Consider the following 22,277-nt stretch of genomic DNA (forward strand, 5'->3'; position numbering starts at 1 on the left):
CTCTACAAAGAAGAGTTAGTGTATGTTGATTTCCTCTTATGACATTTGTGTGGCTTGGATGTAGAAAGCAAAACATATATTTATATATTGTCACTTAGCAATCGACATATGGAACTCGATTATGTTATGGTGAGGCATAAATAATATAAATTTCATTATTATGGAACCCGGTTATGTTTGGTGGGTCACAAATAATCTGAATTTCATTATTATGAAACCCGATTATGTTATGGTAGGACATAAAGAATCCATTTCATTATTATATTCAATCTTTTGTCATGGTCAGAAAATTAACACATTGGTAATGCTACTACATAAGGTTTGGAAGTAGCCATTTCAAATGACTTTGATTTTTTTTGGAAATTTCCAAATGCTACTTTTTTTCAATCTTCTACATGAAAGAAGACATTTTTATTAAAAAAAAAATACTATTACACAATTGTATTTTTGGCTTTTAGTGTAAAAGCAAAAACTTAAACTTAATTAAGGTTACTTTAAAAGTAGAATTTAATTGTTTTTCTTGTAATGTTTTTTCTAATATCTATTAGTTTTTTAATATAAATTCTTCTGCCCATTTAAAAAAAAATCAATTTGTTATAATTATTTCCCCAAAATAATGAAAAACAAGAGGCAAAAATAATAAGTTAATATATATGATTTACAACCACATACACCACACTTGAAAGTGGAAGTCTTTGATGAGATATTAAATGCAAATAAAATTTAAAAAAAAAAAAAAAAACAGAATATTACAAATACAATTCAAACGGTTTCACACTCACTTTCCTAACATATTGGAAGAGGTTCCCCATTCCACCCTCCAAGACACTCCAACAACGGATCAATAATTTGACCTTTGCACATCGCCGTGAACACCCTGTCGAACTCCTCTCCCGGCGACGTCACCTTCTCTCCGGTCAAAAACCCTCCGCCGAGCTCCTCCCTTACAAACCTATACAACGGGTACGATCTGCAAGCTTTAATCCTGTTTGGAATCGACAATGTATCATTCTCATAAGCGATTCTAACACCTTCAACTTCTTTCGGTAACAGGACTTTCAATTCTTCTTCGAAGGTAGCGATCTTTTGGAAGATGGAGGTGTTAGTGTTCTTCTCCGTTTCGCCGTTGTTTAGAGCGTGGTCGACCAGAACCTGTCGGAGTTTCTGCATTAATGGGTAGGTGCCGCTGCAAACGTCGTCGATGTAAGCGAAGACGTATTCACGATCAACAACACGGAGGAGATCTTTCTCGCAGAATCTCGACGGGTGGAGCTCGCCGTTGACGCCCATGGTGAGGACCTTTTTCGCGACTTGGCTTACGGTGTTCTTCACTGTCGATTTCATGTTCTCTTCCAAATGGCGTAAATCAATGGATTGGCATAGAGCGACTAAGTATGTCGACGACATGAGTTTTAAGATGTCGACTGCTTCTGCGGTTTTCCTCGCTGAAATTAATCCGAGAGAGTTAACGTCTTGATTGTGTTGTTCGGCGCTCTGAACGTGGTTGGTGACTGGATTTGCGAGAAATTGAAGCTCCGAACAGTAAGAAGCCATGGCGATTTCTCCACCTTTGAACCCGTAATCCAAACTAGGGTTACGTCCACCGGAGAGATTCGATGGTAATCCATTGTTGTAGAAATCGTTAACCAGCTCAGAAAATTGAGCGAACATGAGTTTTCCAATTGCAGCAATGGCGAGACGGGTGTTGTCCATGGAAACTCCGATTGGGGTTCCTTGGAAGTTGCCACCGTGTAAGGCTTTGTTTCTGGAAACGTCGATCAATGGGTTGTCGTTGACGGAGTTGATTTCCCTCTCGATCATTTTGGTTGATGATCGGATTACTTCGATTTGTGGTCCGAGCCATTGGGGAGATGTACGGAGAGCGTAACGATCTTGTTTTGGTTTCTGTAACGGGTCCATTTCGTGGACCTTTTGCGCCGCCTTGACGTAATCGCTTCCGTCCAAAATATACTCCATGATCGCCGCCGCCTCGATTTGACCAGGGTGATGCTTCAATTTGTGTGTCAAGTGATCGGTAAACTCCGGCTTCCCTTGCATAACCTCAGCGAAGATCGCCGATAACACTTCCGACAACAACGCAAGTACATTAGCATCAAACAGAACCATGGAAGCCATCCCGGACCCCACGGCGGTGCCGTTAACAAGTGCTAGCCCTTCTTTCGGCTGTAACTCGAAGAACCCACCTTCAACTCCGGCTGCAGCGAAGGCCTTTTCGGCATTGAGGACTTCTCCGGTGGGGCCAACGGCTTTGGAGTTGGGGCGGCCGGTTAAGAGGCCGGCGATGTATGATAATGGGACAAGGTCACCGGAGGCGGTGATGGTTCCACGGAGGGGTAAACAAGGGGTGATGTTGTTGTTAAGGAACTTGGTGATGGCTTCCAAGATCTCGAATCGGATGCCGGAGTAACCCTGGAGGAGGGTGTTGATTCTGACGATCATGGCAGCTCTTGTGGCGGAATGTGGAAGTGTGTGGCTTGTTTCCGTTCCATTGCCGAATATTCCGGCGTTCAAAAATCTGTAATACAAATAAAAGAGCTTAATTTGTTAGAACAAAATGTATAATACTTTTTAGTGATAATCTGAAATAAAAAAATAAATAAATAAATACTTTAGGTCTTTACCTAACACCAATAACTTTATATTTTTATTGATTATTTATATCATCAGATTTATTTTAAAAAATGAATTGATATCCTATTTCCCGATTATGCATACCTAACCTGTTACCCTTATTCGTACTTACATTAATTTTGCAACATGGGGTTAACTAATGGAACTATTTTTTTAACATTATACTTATTGGATCTGATGAAAAATATAATATATATATCTTCAACCTATGACCATATATTTAAAATATATGATAGATTATACATGTAGTGAGAATAGTTTACTAGATTACAAACAATTTGATTCATATTTCATAATTTTTTAATAAATAAAAAAACTTTAAAACAATTTATTATGACAAAATATTGCATTTCTGAAAACAACTGAGACTAAAAGCTTATATGTAACAAAAGAGTGATTTGACTTTTTTTTTTCTGTCAAATTATGAAAATATTATAATTAAAAAAGAAGTGTTTTTAAATAAAGTATAAGAATACAAATACCAAATGAAAAATATATTTTATTCAAATTCTTTATGCTTGCCAATTTTTCACTTTTTTGAGTACATTCTTTTTGTAGCAAACCAATTATCATTAAAAAGTGATTTTATCTGTTACATTAAATAAACATTAAAATAATGAGATCTAATTGAGATCTTATTGAATTATCACTTATCAAACCTAATATTTATGGATCCATTTCTTGTTTTAACAAAAAATATATTAATTTTTTTGTTTAATTTTTATATATTAAAAAAAATTAAACTCAGATCTCCATTAACGGGTGTGCCGCCAATATTTATTGTTCTTCCATGTGAGACTCGTGGATCCAAATTTGGTATTTTATTCTAAAAAAAAATTAACTATATTTTCAGAAGTCAATTGTAACTAACATGTAATTTAGTTAATTATTAACATCTATATTGAAATAATAATGAAAAAAAAAAAAACATAGATCTTCTATTTTCGTTTCTGATCAAAGATTAATTCAAATAATATTATAAACCATAGATCTCATAAAAAAAAATATATAATCTGTATGTTTCATGACTTAGAATTTTAATATATTATAATGGAGATTATAATGTCATTAGTATTAATATTAAATTACCTAATGAGCTCCTTCTGTAAAGCACCGCCTTGCTTAGTTCTCCGGTGAGAGGTGGCGCCGAAGCCGGTGGTGACACCATAACTATCAGTTCCTTTATTCATGCTCTCCATAACCCAATCACTACTCGCCTTAACTCCAGCCCTCGCAGCTTCCGACAGCTCCACCTTCACGGTGTCACTGTCATTAGCAGCTGCGATCCCCGCCACCTGAGAAACTGTAAGCGTCTCTCCTCCGAGCTTCACCACCGGCTTTCTGAACTCCGCAACCATCTTCTTCACCTCATCAAGGTGACTTCCGGTCAACGCCTCCGCTGCAACTCCCCAGTTCAATGGATCCTTGATGCACAACTCATTAACGACTCCATTAACGTGATTACCGTTCTCCATTATTGTTTATACAGATTGTAGACTATAGATCAAAGAAACAAGAACAATCTAATTGTGTACTTCTTCACACACTAAACTCACACTCTTTGTGCGTGAATGGGTATTGATCAGATTGCTGAGTTATTGGGTGGCGGGGGTTGGAGGTTATATAGAAGAGGAGGTGGGTGTGTGAATAACGGGGGATTGGTAGGTAGGTGGAAACGAAAGGGAAGAAGAGATGGAAGGTGGTAGGTTGGTTAGAGCGTTAAATGTCAGCCGTCGGATTTTGTGAGATTTGATCAATGGTGTAGATGGTGCTGACGTGGGCATGCTGGACCGGACTAACTAGTGGGTGTTTCTCATTCAATGCACTAAACGAGTAAACGTAGCATGCTAGTGGTAGTAGGTGAGTTTATACATATATTTCTTTTATTTGGTTTTAATAATTAAGAACATAGAAATTATTATGGGATGAATTATGTTAAATAGTAATGTACTTTTTAAAGTGGGCTCCAAAAATGGTTTCGACAATATGAGTTGAGAGTTTCGACACCTAATAACAACCAAATGAAATCCAGGTTTGCCTTCTGTTGAGGGATAATAATATTAGGGTAACGGTGGAAAAATAGATTCCTTATGGATTGTGGACGTTCGTTTTTCAAACTGATATTTCCACCTTATGCATAAGTTACATGAAATTCAATTTAGGATAATCTAAAATGTCATTTGTATATCTAGGTATAGAAACACAAACCAATTGGCAAGAGAGTTCTAAGCAATGTTTTAAAAACGGGTTTTAATCGGCCGGTTGGACCGGGAATCGGGAAAGTGAACGGTTCAACTATCACCGGTTTTATGTCTATTTCTGAACCGGATTGAACCGGCCGGTTTTTACAAAAATTCGGTTGAACCGGTTCAATTAAACCGGTTCAACCGGTTAAATTGAATAAAAACATATGGAATCGAAACATTTTGCATAATAAACTTTGGTAGTTTTTTTATATTTATTAAAAGTTTTTGAATAAAAGCATATGATAAATATTATGAAGTTTTTTGATACATTTATATATTCATCTAGGACTTTATTCGCTTTTTAATGCCCATGGATTGATGTAAAACTTATGGTTGTGAGTTATTTTAATGTATTTAGAATGATCTACAATTTGTTTTCATGTGTATTTTAATGTTTAAACTTGTAGACATCATATTCTTGATTTGTGTATGTAGGTATGTGTACGAAAATACGAGAACAGGGGCGGAGCTTCAACATTTGATTTGGGGGGGGGGGGGGGGGGGGAAGTATAATATGTATAAAAATCGGTGAATAGGGGGATCATGGCTAAATTTTTCTATTTTTGGGCCTAATATGTACAAAATTAAAGTAGAGGGATTATATGTAACAAAAAAATCAGCAGTCGAACCGGTTAAACCGGTTGTACCGGAAACCGGTCATCATTCCGGTTCAACTAAAAAACCGGTTTTTAAAACATTGGTTCTAAGTATTTGTTTTAGAAGAAGAGAGTTGAGAAGGGTTTTATACGGCTCAAAAGAGAGCCTTATACATAAATGGCATATTAATGTTTTTATCTTCTAAATTAGTTGGGAGAATCTCGAATTTAATGGGTTAATCAATGGTTTCTAAAACAGACAAGATTTACTGGAACCACCGCAGGGGCTCTGCCCCTTGGACCCCGCTAGGTGCGCCGCACCTTGGACCCTGCAAGGGGCGCTACCCCCTTTAACCCCCGCCAATGTGTCGTACCGCCTTATAATTCGATCTTATACAAACATACACTCCGCATTCACCGAACATATAATATATAGGATAAATTACACGAATGGTCCCTATGGTTTGGGGTAATCTGCGTAGTTGGTCCCTAAGAAGAATTTTTAACTCAGAAGGTCCCTATTATTTGGTTTTGTTGCGTCGTTAGTCCCTATTTGACCTAAAATGACTTTTTTTACCCTTATTAATTTCTTTTTTAATTTGTTAATTTATTGTTTATTATTTATCATTTATAATTCTAAAATACAAAAAATACCCACCCAGCTCTCCGACAACCTCTACAGTCCTAGACACAGCTTCCGACAACCTCCACAACTCCTCCGATAACCACTACAATCCTCTGTCGCTTGGAAAAAAGGCAGGTAGCAGACCAACACAACCAACTCGTCTTCTTCCTTCTATTTTAAAAGATCTATGATACCTCATCCATTTCATCTCCGACAAACCTAACAAGGTAAATGAAACCAAAACCAAAATTCATACTTGAAATCAAAATCAAAACTAAATATGATGAATATCAAAGTTAAACCTATGAAAATGAATATCAAACCCGAAGGAAATGAAAACGAAAATTGATGTTAATAGAAGCTGGGTTTGATGATAATCAAAATAAAATCAAACGATCAAGATGAAAATCAAAATCAAATGAATATCAAAATCTGATTTAATGGTTGGGGTGGCTCTAGTTCACTTCAAGCACCAACGATTTCAAAGGGGGGTTTCAGTGGTGCCCTCACCCTATGAATCATCAGTTTCAATCGAAGGAGAAGGTTGTTAGGGTTTTTGATATAAAGTGTCGATAGTAAGGAATAAATGGGTGGGATGAGCGACGAGGGTGAGGCTAAAATAGAAGGACAACTCATCGGACTTTCTGATTTCTCCGGCTTCCTCCACCTTCTCCGGCGATCTGGTTTTTGTAAGGTTTTCCTGATCTGATTTCTCCAATAATTTTCTTCGGGTTTGATTTCCAAATTTCCTTTAGATCTATCGGTTTCTTTTCCTAATTTCTTTGACATTTATTTTGAGTGGAGGTTCTATGACGATCTTGTTGAAGAAGACAAATAGGTTGATGGTTGGGTGGAGGATTACCAGAAGAAAACGGTTAACGGGAGGAGGAGTGAGTGAGTCGGTTAGATTGGAGGAATAGATAATCTGATTATGTTTTACAATAATAATAATAATAATAATAATAATAATAATAATAATAATAATAATAATAATAATAATAATAATAATATAACTAGTGAAAATAAGAAATAATTATTTAAATGAATTTAAAATATAAAAAAATAACAGTAAGGGCTGAACAATCTTTTTAAGAGTGGTAGGGAATAAAGATATAACAAAACCAAACAATAGAGACCGTTCGAGTTAAAAATTCTTCTTAGGGACCAACTACACAGATTACCCCAAACCACAGGGACCATTCGTGTAATTTACCCTAATATATAGTACAAATAATAAGCCCTTAGCTCACATGTTAGTTTCAATTACCTAAAATGTCTAGTGACACTAAAATCACCAACACGTTGTTGGACACACTGTCCTTTCATGTTGGTTTGGACTTTAATTTCAATTAACGAATATTCCACAATGGAGCTCCCCATAAATAGAGGTGTTAGGCAGGGGGTACCAAAGCATTGCATGTAGTAATGAAGGAGCCAAAAGATAAAAATGTTACTAGAGGTATCCAATTACTTAATAACAAGCCCGAGATCTCCCACCTCTAGTATGCCGACGATGTAATTTTTTTAGGTTCTTGGTCTCCGAACTATATGAGGAATCTAATCGAAATCTTATGATGTTTCAAACTATCATATAACCTTAAATTTAATTTGAGTAAAAGTAAAATAACTGGTTTTGGTGACTTAAACTTGAAATTTGATTTATTGGCTAGCCGTATTGATTATTTATCAGTTCCTTTCCATTCACATACTTAAGTCTTCCGGCGGGTGTGTTAATGGATAGAACACTTCACTGGGCTCTTTTGATTGATAATTTTTTGCCAACCTATCTAAATGGAAGGCTTCCACCATCTAATTCAATGTCCAGATGACCTTGTGTAAGTTGGTACTTGGGAATCTCGGTTCATATTTCTTTTCAGTATACAAAGCTCTCGTTAATGTCATTAAACAACTTGAAAAGACCATAATATGGTTCTTTTGGGGAGGTCACTTGGAGAATAGGAAGTGAATATCTTGGGATAAAATTTTATCCCTTATTGATTGTGTCACATATTAGGCATTGGCTACCTTTGAACACAAAACATTGCACTCCTAGGCAGGTGGTGTTGGAGACTTCGAGTCAATAATTTAAATACATAGTTATCTTTGACCGTGTCTACTTACGAGGTGCATCGTGGATGCAATGCTCCAACATCCACAAAAAGACATTGGGGTTGTTCGGGGACGATTCCCAACCCTCACCTAGTTTTATACAAAGAGAATTTGGAATTTCAAAACTTTTTCGTCCATTGTACAAGTTCAGATGGTGCTAATTGTTAAATCGGTCCTTGGAGAACTTAGGGCACTGATTTTTCTCCTCCTATTGGCTATGTGCTTACAAAATCACCTTGTCTAAACTAATTGTTCATGGACATGGAATAAACTAGTATCAGGGAAACTCAATATTCTAGTGTGGAAAATCACCCATAGAAGACAAGAAATTATGGATTAATATGGCTTTGATTAGAATTGGCGTCTCAACAGTTTGTAAGCTATGTAACAAAACTTAAGAAGACGATAGTTGTTAGGCTTGTCAAACCCAACAAATAATAGGGGTACAACAGACTCCAAATACACTGCTTTAATGCACTGAAAAGTAGTATAAGGCAAGCAGGGTCGAACCACAGAGAAACGGGATAAAAGTCTATACCTCTTTGCGCAAGGTACTTTGGTCACAAAGGGGGGGGGGTTGTTTGCAAAAGTAAATAACTAAATAACAATCTACTTTAAAAGCATGCACAAAATAAAATAGATTTTTAAACAAATTGTAAAAGTGCTTCCAGTTCTAATTCTCAATGTTGCCATTTAACCTGATTGTGACTTGATGTAATTTGTGATTACTATTCTAAGTTGGTACTGAAAGGTATTAACACGCTCTAATACCTCTCACTTGCCAAATTATCTAACCAAAACACGCTCTTTGACTAGAACAAACTTTACTAATTCAACCAAAACACGCTCTTAGATTGTATTGAAAACTGCATTAAGTTTTGTACAAGCTTCCCAACAATCTTCATTTCTTCTCATATGCTCGAAAGTGTGAAAACATGTGATATATGTTTTACAATAAGAAAACTTATTGCTTGTTACCAATTATTAACTTAATAGAACGATTAGGTGCCCTAATAGTTAATTAACTACACAAAAATTCAATTCATGAAAGTGGCCAATCAAACACAAATCAAATTCAAGGATTCTAGTTTAAACAAAAGCATAATCACTAGAATAGAATCACAAATCAAACATCAAATCATATTCTTCAAGTCAAGCAATCAACATGTTTTGAACAAGAATTAGAAACTAGGGTTTCTTAGCCACACATGGCTAAGAACAAATCAAACAAGAATAAAGATGGAATTGGAATGTTTAATTCTTACAAAAATGAAATCCAAAGTGTTTACAATAATTAGGACTTCTCAAAAACTCCAAGAATTCTCCCAAAATCACCCAAGATCGCCAAAAACTGTTCCAAAACCGTCTCTTTTCTCCAAATGACGTTCTCATGTTTTAATTTAAAGTTCACGTGCATGTCATAAGGCCATGCGTTTTTAGCATGGCCATGCCTTTTGCCCATGTGTTTTTGGCATGGCCCATGCTTTTTACTAAAGATCTAATAATTCTTCAATGTTGGCTCCATCTTCAGTGATGTGCACAAAAGTACCCACTAATTTTATAATTTATAACCTAAATAACTTAACTAACTAAATGCACCTAGACAGTGTACCTAGTCGAATTATAGAATAGTTTAGGTAAGTCGGGTTTCGATCACAGGGAACGGTGTTGACTAATTAATTTATTTACTACTAAACTAACCTAATTACTAACAAAGGAAAGGCTTTTTCTATCTAATTTTGCAAGTTTAGATGAACTTAATTCTTTAACAAAAACTCAATCAATAGACAAAGCACTTCTGTTAGTTCGAATCCGCTTTCACTCAATGGTTATACATTAGCTATGACTATTACTGTTGGTTATCAATTAAAGAAGTATTAGAAATTTAGTTCTAAATCTACTAATTATTAATCAATTCATGTAAATCTATGTATGGTCACACAATAGTTAAAACAGAATCAATTATTAAATAAGATTGGAGCCATGAAAGATTGATTAATCAAAACACAATTACAGTCATAATATGAGTTCTCTAACACAGTTTAATCAATGATTCAATTACTTATCTAAGATTGGTTTGATCTTAGCTCTAATAAACTAGTGTTCACTATATTATTAGGTATTCAGATTCATGCAGATTTGTGTTCACTAACTACACAGAACAAGAATTTAAAGCAATCAACTAATTAATTAAAGCATGCTAGGTAAAATCAATCAACACAAGCATATTACCAACAAGTAAAGTCAAATATAATGCATTAAAACCATGAGTTCCAGCTTCATCTAGCTAACAGAAGCAGCTAGATTTAGCTGGACATACTAACAGTTAAACAAACAAAAACTATAATCAAAGACATGTTTAAGTGTACCAATCTATAAACCAATTTATGAACTTCTTCTTCCTTGGTGTTAGAACCAGCTTTTAGATCTTCTTTTCCTCTGAATTTCGTCTCCAGGAACCCTTCTAAGCCAGAAAAAAGTCCCTCAAATCGTAATGGGCAAAGGTATTTATAATATCTTCAAATTTACCGTTCACGTCGTGAGAATTTAAGTCTCACGTCGTGAACTCGAGGTAATCGTGATCGGCAAGGATTCCTTCACCCGGATGCTTATCTTCTAACTCTCTTTACTCACGTCGTGAACCGTCAACTGTTCACGTCGTGAGTACATCTTTTTGGGTGTTTTTTCGTTCATCTTTTCTTCAAGTCCCCCAAAGTTCCAAGCATTGTCATTTCTGGTCCCTTCCTTCTAAAATGTTTTATTTTGGCTGCAAATAACATTTTATCCTCATAAGTACCCTAATTCTATGTAAACAACCAAAATATTAAATAAAATGTAGATCAATGTTGCCTAAAACTTTGTATAAATATGGCAATATCATTCAGTCTAGCTTCACCACGAGTCATGTTGCTTAAATATAAGATGAAAAAGGACAAACATGACCCATGTCGGTGTGACAAGAACCGCGTTTCAAATGTAGTCCTTTGCTATGATGACAAGCAACAATGACCCGGGTTATGTCTTCATGTTTTCCTCCATGGTATGACTGCTTCATCTTCTCTTCATGCTCCAAAGCTCCATACTCCAAGTTCCATGCTTCCTATTGTCTGCAAAATAAATCAAAAATAGTGAAGCACCAGACATTCTTGATGAAATATGCAATTGCCCAAATAATCAACTAAATGCAAGAATTATGAAGTAGAATGTTATGAAAAGACGGAAATAAACATGCAAAATAGGTGCATAAAATGCACCTATCAAACCTCCCCAAGCTTAGACCTTTCTTGTCCTCAAGAAAGAACAAAATTAAGAATCACCCTAGAGAAGACGATTGGTGACTAAAAAGAAACTAAGATGAAAAGAATGGAAGGAACGAAAAGGTCGAAATGGAATTAAGAGTGAATGCATGCAATAAAAGAAAAACTAATGAAAATAACATATGTACAAAAAGATTTTTTTTCAAACATTAATGCAATAAACAAAACCAAATGAATAGATTCAATCCAATTAACCTCATTATGTCATACAGTCGAAGGTGTACTTGTCGTGCCTTGAGATAACTTGGCATTAACCCCACAAAGATATATAACATTTAAAATAGGATTTTTAGCCACTCCCTAGCACAACTAAAAAAATCAAAAGTTACAACACTTGTTCACTTTTACAGGTATTGGGTTAGCACATGGAACAAATATATGGTCTTACTCTCGTGAAAACATGTTATGACAAAAATGCTCAATCATTTTCGTTTTACAAAGCATGACAGTGATCGAATCCAGCTATTTGTTGATTAACAACAATCTTTTTCTAAAAATATTTTCTAAAAATTCCCTAATATTTACCCAGATTGGTTACATGTTTCAAACCACTTACACAAGTCAAAGTAGTTACAGTCAGTCTCAATGTCATAAGTTCAAGTCCAAGTCTAAAGGAATCTTTTGGCATCCAAACATTTTTCCTAACAAATATTATTCAATTAAACTATAAACATAAATATATATATAAACTATCTCATTATATTTTCCTACAAATAAAGCTCATGGGTATCTTTGAAATCCATGTAGCGGGCTTCCAACGAACACATCTAGACCAGATGACCTTGGTGTGCTAGATTTAAAGAGATCCCTTGGGTTTACTTGCCCAAACCTCAAAGGCCACAGGTTAGCTTTATTTGAATATCTAAACACACACACACACACACACACATATATATATATATATATATATATATATATATATATATATATATATATATTGTTATTATTAAGTTCATGACTTTCTATGGAAACCGTGTATCGAAATTTCAACCTAATCAGTCCCAAACAATTCAACTTTATGCAATTAGGTGTAGAACACCCATCGGGGTTTACTGATTCGAGTCCCAAAGGTCACAGATTAACTTAATAATATTTTATTTATTTATTTATTTTTTAATTTTTTTAATTTGTTTGCTAGGCTTATTTCCTTATATTTTTGTCCTTGACTCTTTCTATTTTTGGGACATCTCACAGTCTATTACCATGAGAGACTTCTAAGACATTTTTCGGGGGACTGATGTAAACGCGCAAAGACCCATGAGTATAGTTGGAAACAATGTCCCCAAGCAGGGTATTTAAAAGGGAATAGGTAGAAAAGACTTTTTAGAGCGCTGAAGAATTCGAGTCACTAAAATCTTATATTCTTTTTATGGCTCTTTTGAATTTGGAGTTTGGATATGAATGAACACTTAATGCTTATAAGACCGGTCGTTTGTTCCACGGGCTAAACTATATCTGTCGTTATGTTTCGGTGTTGACGACCTTATCATTTTTTGTTTTGCACAAGTAGCTTCGGAGACGTGTTCGCGTGTGATTAGATTGCTTCAAGATTTTTAATTAAAAACGAACAAGTTCTAATCTCAAGCCACGACTAATTTACCACTTCAACTGATTCAAGAAGATTAGGTTCCTTTAGATTGATTTTTTTAATGCTTTGAAATGAATGCATGAAAAAACATTATTTATTATTATTATTATTATTATTATTATTATTTTGTTGTTTTTTTTTTTGATGAAATGCATGTGGAAACTAGAACCTAATGTACAAAGACCCCTCCCCAAGCTTAAGATTTAGCATCGTCCTCGATGCTCGGAGAGGGTAAGGCAACCTACTGACCACGAATATATAACTATATAGAGCATATGAACGAATTTTCAATAATTCCTGTCAAACAATCTTAGGATTCATGCATCAAACTTGGGATATGGAAGGAATGTACCAGTCAAATGCTTGAATTTGTGATGTGTGCTTGACTTTTTCACTTCATCTTCAACCTCAAGAAAAGCTTGAACACTTCAATGGTTGAATGCACAATCAGAGATGAAAGCTTCCAGTCTTCCTTCCAAAACACCTCCTCAAGCTTGCTCTTGAAACCCTATATAAGAATTTTGAAACTTAATACAAGAATCAATCCAAACTTTACAAATCAAAAACTAGGGTTTATGAAGAGAAATCCGATTTTACACTTCTACCAGGAGAATTTGGCCTAGATGATGAAGGAGATGAAGTTAGGAACTTAAAACAACATACATTTGTGCCTTAATCTCGGATTAATTGAAAGAAATCGAACCCTAAATTAGAGTTTGGAGGGTTCTCGATCAAATAATGATAGAGGGGAGGAGATGCACGACTATTTGAAAGATAGAAGATTTTTTTTTCCAAAAACGCACGTCTAAAGCAAGAGATGCTTTTGCGAATTAAGCATGGTCTGTGTGGTTTTTGCATGGCCCGTGTGATTTTTTGCATGGTCCGTGCGTTTGTTTTTTAAGATGGGGGAGTTATGTCGACAACACACGGTCCAAAGGTAGGACGTGTGATTTCAAGTTTTGCACATGCGTTTTTAGCATGGCCCCTGAGTTTTGGCTTCAGCCCATGCGTTTTTCACAATTGGCCGTGAAAAAAAAATCTTGAAAACCTCGAAAGCCAAGCACGGTCTAAAAATTTAGGCAATGTGTTTTTGAGTCTTACCCATGCCAATTTCACATGCCCATACTTTTCTTTTCTGTTAACCACAAAAATCACATTTTTTAACCACACAAAAACATTTTTTTTAACATGACTCACTCAATCTTTTAGTTTTTTTGGAACTCTAAAAAGACTCAAAAACATTGCGACACAACAAACTACAGTAAATAAAATAAGAATGGAAAGAAAATACTCCTTGAGTTACCTCTCGGTTAGCCACCCTTGTTTCATGTCTTTAGCTCGACTTGTTCCTTGGAATATGTTATTCTTTGAATATTGGGGCTTTCCAACTCAGTAAACTTCTTAATATTTCCTCAAATTGCCCATTTATCTTGTACTTGACTTTCTTTTTGCTTGGGAACCATACTGGACTTAGACCCTTGATGATAACAATCATCTAACTGGCCCCTTTCCTATACTTGTCCAATAAAGTAATTGACTCTTCTTTGTTTGATAAGGTGGTTGAGTTGATGACTGATTGGGTGTCTTCCTTCTCGGGATATGTATCCTTTAAAGGGTCCCACAGATTTATCGTTTCTGAATCCAGTAGTTGGTCTACCAGTGATATGATTTTCTCATTGGTAGTGGGTGGCACGGTCTCTTTTTCTTCAACCTCCAATACATCCTTCACAACTTCCATGTCATCCTTCTCTATTCTACTTCTTCCTTGACAACCTTCTCCATTTCTACTTCTTCCTCCTCCTACCGGTTTTCAAATTGTAATCTTGGGTCATCAAAAATTTTCCCATCGTTCAAGGTGATGGCAAAAACGGTATGCCTTGGGTCCTCTTCAGTCTGCGATGGTAATTTTCCTTGAGTTTCCAATATACTCACAGATTGAGCAAGTTGTGCAATTTGTTCCTCTAAGCTTTTGAGGCTAGGTATGGTTATTTCCTGGAAGATTTGGGTAGTAGTGGCAATGCTTTTCACAATGTCTTCCAAGGACATTCTCGAAGTTTCAGCTTGTTGGGGAGGTGCAGAATATGGTTATTGGAACTGTGGAGTTGGTTGGTATTGATCATTTCCCCAAGCTTGGTATGGGTTTTGGTATTGGTTGTTTCCCCAAGATTGGTTGCTTTCCCACCATTGATCATGTTGAGGTTGATCATAACTCCATTGGTTTGGCCAATAGTAGCTTCCCCTTTCCTGCACTTCCTCCCATTCCCCTTGCAAATATGGACACATGTTGGCGTGATGTCCATTTTGAGTGCAAAAATCATAAGGAATAGGTGTGGGCTACACACTTTGGTCATTTCCAATCATCATAACTATCTGGGCTAGCTCAGAAAGTCGGTCTTTAATGTACAGAGTCTTCATCTCTGAGCCGAACTTTTTTTTGTTTTATTTATTTATTTTGGTAGAGATGTACCTGCTCACAAAACTCTTGACATAAACAATTAGTAACACCGTGTCCCTGATAACGGTGCCAATTTGTTAGGCGTGTCAAACCGAACAAATAATAGGGGTACAACAGACTCCAAATACACTGCTTTAATGCACTAAAAAGTAGTACAAGGCAAGTAGGGTCGAATCACAGAGAAACAGGATAAAAGTCTATACCTCTTTGCTCAAGGTACTTTGGTCACAAGGGGGGGGGGGGTTGTTTGCAAAAGTAAATAACTAAATAACAATCTACTTTAAAAGCATGCACAAAATAAAATAGATTTTTAAACAAATTGTAAAAGTGCTTCCACTTCTAGTTCTGAATGTTTCCATTTAACCTGATTGTGACTTGATGTAATTTGTGATTACTATTCTAAGTTGGTACTGAAAGGTATTAACACGCTCTAATACCTCTCGCTTGCCAAATTATCTAACCAAAGCAAGCACTTTGAGTAGAACTAACTTTACTAATTTAACCTAAACACGCTCTTAGATTGTATTGAAAACTGCATTAAGTTTTGTACAAGCTTCCCAACAACGTTCATTTCTTCTCATACGATCGGAAGTGTAAAAACATGTGATATATGTTTTACAATAAGAAGACTTATTGCTTGTTACCAATTATTAACTTAATAGAACGATTATGTGCCCTAAAAGTTAATTAACTACACAAAAATTCAATTCATAAAAGTGGTCAATCAAACATAAATCAAATTCAAGGATTCTAGTTTTAACAAAAACATAATCACAAGAATAGAATCACAAATCAAACATCAAATCATATGCTTCAAGGCAAGCAATCAACATGTTTTGAATAAGAACTAGAAACCATGGTTTCTTAGCCACACATGGCTAAGAACAAATCAAACAAGAATAAAGATGGAATTGGAATGTTTAATTCTTACAAAAATGAAATCCAAAGTGTTTACAATGATTAGGTCTTCTAAAACACTCCAAGAATTCTCCCAAAATCACCCAAGATCGCCAAAAACTGCTCCAAAAACCGTCTCTTCTCTCCAAAAGAAGTTCTCCTGTTTTAATGTAAAGTTCACGTGCATGTCATAAGGCCATGCGTTTTTAGCATGGCCATGCCTTTTGCCCATGTGTTTTTGTCATGGCCATTTGTCTTGACCATGTGTTTTTGGCATTGCCCATGCTTTTTACTAAAGATCTAATAAGTCTTCAATGTTGGCTCCATCTTTAGTCTAGCTTCACCACGAGTCATGTTGCTTAAATATAAGATGATAAAGGACAAACACGACCCATGTCAATGTGACAAGAACCGCGTTTCAAATGTAGTCCTTTTCTATGATGACAAGCAACAATGACTCGGGTTATGTCTTCATGCTTTCCTCCATGGTATGACTGCTTCATCTTCTCTTCATGCTCCAAAGCTCCATACTCCAAGTTCCATGCTTCCTATTGTCTGCAAAATAAATCAAAAATAGTGAAGCACCAGACATTCTTGATGAAATATGCAATTGCTCAAATAATCAATTAAATGCAAGAATTATGAAGTAGAATTCTATGAAAAGACGGAAATAAACATGCAAAATAGGTGCATAAAATGCACCTATCAATAGTCACATTTGTCTTAACTGTCCAATCAAGTATGGCAACATGTTGGTTTTTGGTGGAAGCGGCTATCTCTAGTCCTTTCATATTTACCAGACCTGCTTATCTAAAAATGACAGTGGTGAACAAAAACTTCGTGGAGACTCATGAAGCAGTCATGTTAGTAGTCATTTAGATTTTGTGGAATTAGCAGAATCTCAAGGTTCATACATCCTACTCCAAGAAATCATTTTGGGTTGGCAAACAAGGTCAAGATTCTCTCCCACCTTTTGAGCAACTCAAGGAAAAGGAACAAGAGCTCGTTTAGATGGACTAAGTGCTGCAATAACCCTCCCAAAGAATGCATATCTTACATCTAAAATAACCCAATGAACTGTATCTCTTTCATGTTTTTTCCATTTTTTTAATATTTCTTCAATTGTACCTCTTACCTTCTTGCTAGTTATAATAAAATTGTTTGTCGTTTTCTTAAAAAAGCAATGTACTTTATTATCTTATCAAATAAACAAAATGCATTAGTTTTTTTTGGAACCAACAAATCTAACATGCTCATAATTTCACATATGTCTCACACAAGACTTAAACCCTTAACTTCAAATAAAAACATATGTTATTGTTAGGGCTGTTCACTATTTGGATAAAACCGAATTGTTCAATTGGACAATTTGGATTTGACTATTTGGTTCGGATATTTGGATTTTTGGATTGGTTTTCAACAAAACCGAATTATTATTTTGGATTTCGGATTGGTTTTGGTTTATAAAATAAGAACCGAATAATCCAAAAAAACCGAATAAACACTTATTATTTATGTATTTATAATATATATCTATAGTTATTTATTAATTTTGTAATTTATTTTTTCAAATAGGTTTAAACCGTTTCACCCGATAAAAAAAACATTAATATGCATTTTCTCTCAAAAGTTTTATATCTATAAAATATTTAACTATAATATATATCTTCTTATTATTGTTTATAAATTTCAAATCACAACTATATAATTTGTTTTCGCTTCTTATGTAAAGTTGGGTAATATTATAATTATATGTCGTTTTAAAATGTCTCGGTTTTTGAAAACCGAATTATAAAAACCGATCCAACCGAATTGTAATTGGATTGGATCGGATCGGATTTGAATTTAGTTTGGACTATTCGAATCCATGTTTTGAAAACCGAAATCAATTTGGATTCACTTGATTGGATCGGATCAAACCGAACCATCCAAACGAACACCCCTAGCTATTGTTGGGCTAAAAATCATTTGGTTAGTTTCTTTTATCTATAATAGAAAATAGTAGCCTGCATATTTCTATCGACTTAAACAATTAATGACCCGGTAAGAGACAAATATTGTTAAAGTGATATATGTTTTGGACCTTTTGGTCATGTCATTATTAACAGCATCAACCACCACATGTGTATTTGATGACATGGAATTTCTATAATTAAATAACTTTTACTTTTAGTTATATGTTCAAATGACACATGCCCATCTAACGAAATGGAAGATGAAAAGAAATACAAAAGTTACGAGCATCACATACACACCATATCCACTTCTTACCAGATTTGTATTTAGAATATCTTTGTGGGTTTGGATTTCGGATTGTTTTTGTTAGCTTAAGATAATTTGGAGTTTGGATTCTTGATTGTTTTACTTCATGTACTTGAATGAGAGTCGGGTTTTGTATATATACTCATTCTCTTGGTTTAGAAAAACAATGCCCACATACGCATTTATTTTTATAGTTTTGATTCAAGTTAGTGTTTCAATTTTTGTGGGTTTTAGTTTCATTATTTGTTTCTGATTCAAGTTAGGGTTTTGGTTTCTTGAGCTTAGATCTCCAGTTTTGTGAGTTTGGCTGTATTGCTGTAACTTGTAAAGTATCCATTTAAATTTGGGTTCGATGTTGTGTGTTTTGTATGCTTTAGGCCAAGGCGATGGTTGTAAGTGGTGAAAACATGTGGTTTCAATTTGATTATTGCTAGGAAAATAAGTTAATAATAATAAAAAAAAAACTAGATATTAGTGTTAAATGTCAGTCAAATCAATATATATATATATATATATATATATATATATATATATATATATATATATATATATAAATCAATATATATATATATATATATATATATATATATATATATATATATATATATATATATATATATATATATATATATATATATATATGACGTCAACAATTTTGCTCAAGTACAAAAAAAATTGAACATGATAACCATGCAAACATGTTATTGCTTAGACTGTAAGAAAAAGATGTAAAATTAGTTATTATTTTGGTTTAAAAATAAAAAATGTTATATTTAATAAAAAGTACATCGATATTAGACATAATTTAGACGTTAATAATAGATATTTTAAATTATTAAATAACTTTTTAAATAAATATTTTAGATAACTAGTAATTTTACTTTTAGAGGATTATAAGATATAGTTTGCAGTCCTTTTTGTTATGCATGTCAGAATGCTTTAATTTATATTGGTTTGTTCTTTTTTAGCTGAAATTTTTCCAAATAATGCAAGAGTCTAAGGTAAGATTTAAGTTATAGCCAAATGTTCATGATAATTTAAGAAACAATTGCACGTCATGCTTATGTTATGTCAATTGAATGCTTAAATGTTTAGTGGGTTAACTCTTTTATAGTTTTTATTTTTGTTAATTCATCGTTTCACTACTTTAATTTAACAAAAAACCTATCATTTCAATCATAAACCTTTTTAAAAAGCTTTTCCAAAAAACTTACTAATTTATCCTTTATCTATATTAGATTTTATAAAATAGCTTTATCTAAATTTTCTATTTTAAGCATAGATATACAATTATAAAAATAAAAGATTAGAAAACTAATATCTAAATATTATTAAAAGACAACCTTTAATTCACCAATGAAGCAATCAGGACCCTTGATTGCATTTCAATCCTATGTTTTCCACCATTAGATTAGATTGCTGACATAATCTTCTTCAAATAAAATTCAAACACAATTACATTTAATTATACAATCTTTAATAATTATAAAATATTTAAATTCAATAATTATATTATCAATTAGAGCATATCATTCTATTTATATACAAGATATTAGTTTATCTAATTAATATTGTTCCTAATTTAACTCTCTTATTTATAGCTTCTGGCTTCAAAATTCAAACCCGTTTAGTTTTTATTTAATTTTTTTTTTTTGAAAAAACTCATTAAATAAACATATCAATAATTTGGTCATTAACTTATAAAATCTAATCTAATCCTATTAAATTAGCAAAATATTTAAGAGTAAAAAATAAAGTCAATATTATTTATAATTTATCTCCTGGTATATCCACGTAAAATAAATCAATTTGAGATAATGGTTTTGAATTTAAAACTCATTAATTAAGCAAGTCAATTAATTTGAAATTTTGATTCAATATAAATGATAACATTTTTTTCCAAATGAATAACCGAAAATCTCAAAGATAATATTTTAGGATCCCATTTTTTTTTGGAAGATAATTATTCCCTTATTGACAAACAACATATATATACGATTACATTGAAGTTGTTCTTCTTACGATTTTGGATTGAGTCATATGATTTATAGTGTTCTTCTTCAACGGTCTTATTCTATAATTTTTTTTTCTAGGTTCTTTCTTTACCCTGTTCTCCTTCTTTGTCTACAATTTCTTGTATTTACTTTGTTCTTATTACTTATTATTACTGTATTCCTGTTGAAAGGTCATGAAAAAAATTAATCAATCTATTTTAAGTATATTAGTTTCATTCATTTAGTTATAGAAACAAAATTATATCATTTATATTAATTTTTTTAATATACTGACCTATGTTTGTCAAGAGAAAGCCATAAAAATCGTTTTAACGTATGATGACAAAACTCGTGGAACGAACCAAAAGCAAAATGAAGAAATTTTATATTGTTACACTTCAACTTGCATGAACAAATACATATATCTTATTCTAAGTTTTTCAATAATTCTTTTATACATATTATTATACTCTTTAGTTAACTTATCTAATTTTATATTAGTCTATTTGTTTATATCAATGTATTTAGTTTCAAAATCGACATTCGAGTACAAGACTTTACCGGTGTGGTGTCGCGTACGTTATTTGATCGTGACACAAAGAATCTTCTTGAAAAAACCACACACGAGTTGCTTCAAAAGTTTAATGAGGTTATCGATATTAACTTCATTTATATAGAACTAATTTTTTTACCTTTTGTCTATCTATTTTTATAACCATTTTTTTGTTAACTTTCAGGAGGGTAATATGAAGATTTATCCATTTGCTTTGAATGTACTTTTCGATAAAAAGTTGGTGTTCAAATTCAAATTTCACATTATAATTTGAAGAATAAATTAATGGGTATGCATCTCAAACTTCACTGTTGATAATACAATCATTGTTGCATTGGAAAAAAAATAACATCAAGCATGAAACATTCTTTTACGAAAAATACTACAAACATTACACTTATTAAATTTCGTTTTTTATATTTCAGTTGAACAACTAACATATTTCTATGTATTACAATTGTAGGTGCCAGAATCCGATTCGTTTAATCTTTTATTGGCAGAAGTCGGATCGCAAGACACATTAAATTAGAAGGTTTTAAATATAATATAACTAAATCTAATATTTTAAAAACTTTAAAATATTATTAACTTTTAGATTGACATATGAATTTATTTTCTACATTTAAGATGTTTCGTTTACTGGTGATAACGCCACACCCACTTCGAATCTTGATAAAAACACTGCAACAAGTCCACTAACTAAGTGGACATCCATTAAAAAAATGTATGGACATGAAGAATTAGAACGCAACCTGTAAGATGTTTACAATGTTGATAATCTGACAACCATGTCCTCAAACAAACGACCATCAACATCAATGACAAATCGTACTTCTAGAGAAAGCAAACCAAAACTGTTAATTCCAAAACAAGATAAATAATATATGATTTTAATGATTTTGTATGAGTAGTTGAGTGATTTGAATATTATTCATTTCATATTTTGTTTACATACTATTTGGTTTTGGGGTTTGATATTTGAT

General features: G+C 33.5%; 1 protein-coding gene across 1 annotated transcript; it reads right to left on the reverse strand.

The window, feature by feature from the left end:
• Positions 1–629: 629 nt before the first annotated feature.
• LOC145057961 (phenylalanine ammonia-lyase) lies at positions 630–4,253 on the reverse strand. Its single transcript, XM_079005874.1, has 2 exons — positions 3,742–4,253; positions 630–2,536 (listed from the first exon to the last, which is right to left on the reverse strand). The coding sequence occupies exons 1-2, from the start codon at positions 4,125–4,127 to the stop codon at positions 787–789; spliced, it is 2,136 nt and encodes a 711-aa protein (XP_078862000.1). The 5' UTR covers positions 4,128–4,253; the 3' UTR covers positions 630–786.
• Positions 4,254–22,277: the final 18,024 nt, after the last annotated feature.

This window comes from Lactuca serriola, chromosome 6, assembly GCF_051521515.1.
Source record: "Lactuca serriola cultivar US96UC23 chromosome 6, Lser_US96UC23_V15, whole genome shotgun sequence".
NCBI lineage: Eukaryota > Viridiplantae > Streptophyta > Magnoliopsida > Asterales > Asteraceae > Lactuca > Lactuca serriola.

Coding starts and splice junctions, on each gene's coding strand:
- LOC145057961 (XM_079005874.1), bottom strand. CDS start 4,127: ATGGAGAACGGTAATCACGTTAATGGAGTCGTTAATGAGTTGTGCATC. Junction 2,537..3,741: donor TTACAGAAGGAGCTCATTAG/GTAATTTAATAT, acceptor TTTGTATTACAG/ATTTTTGAACGCCGGAATAT.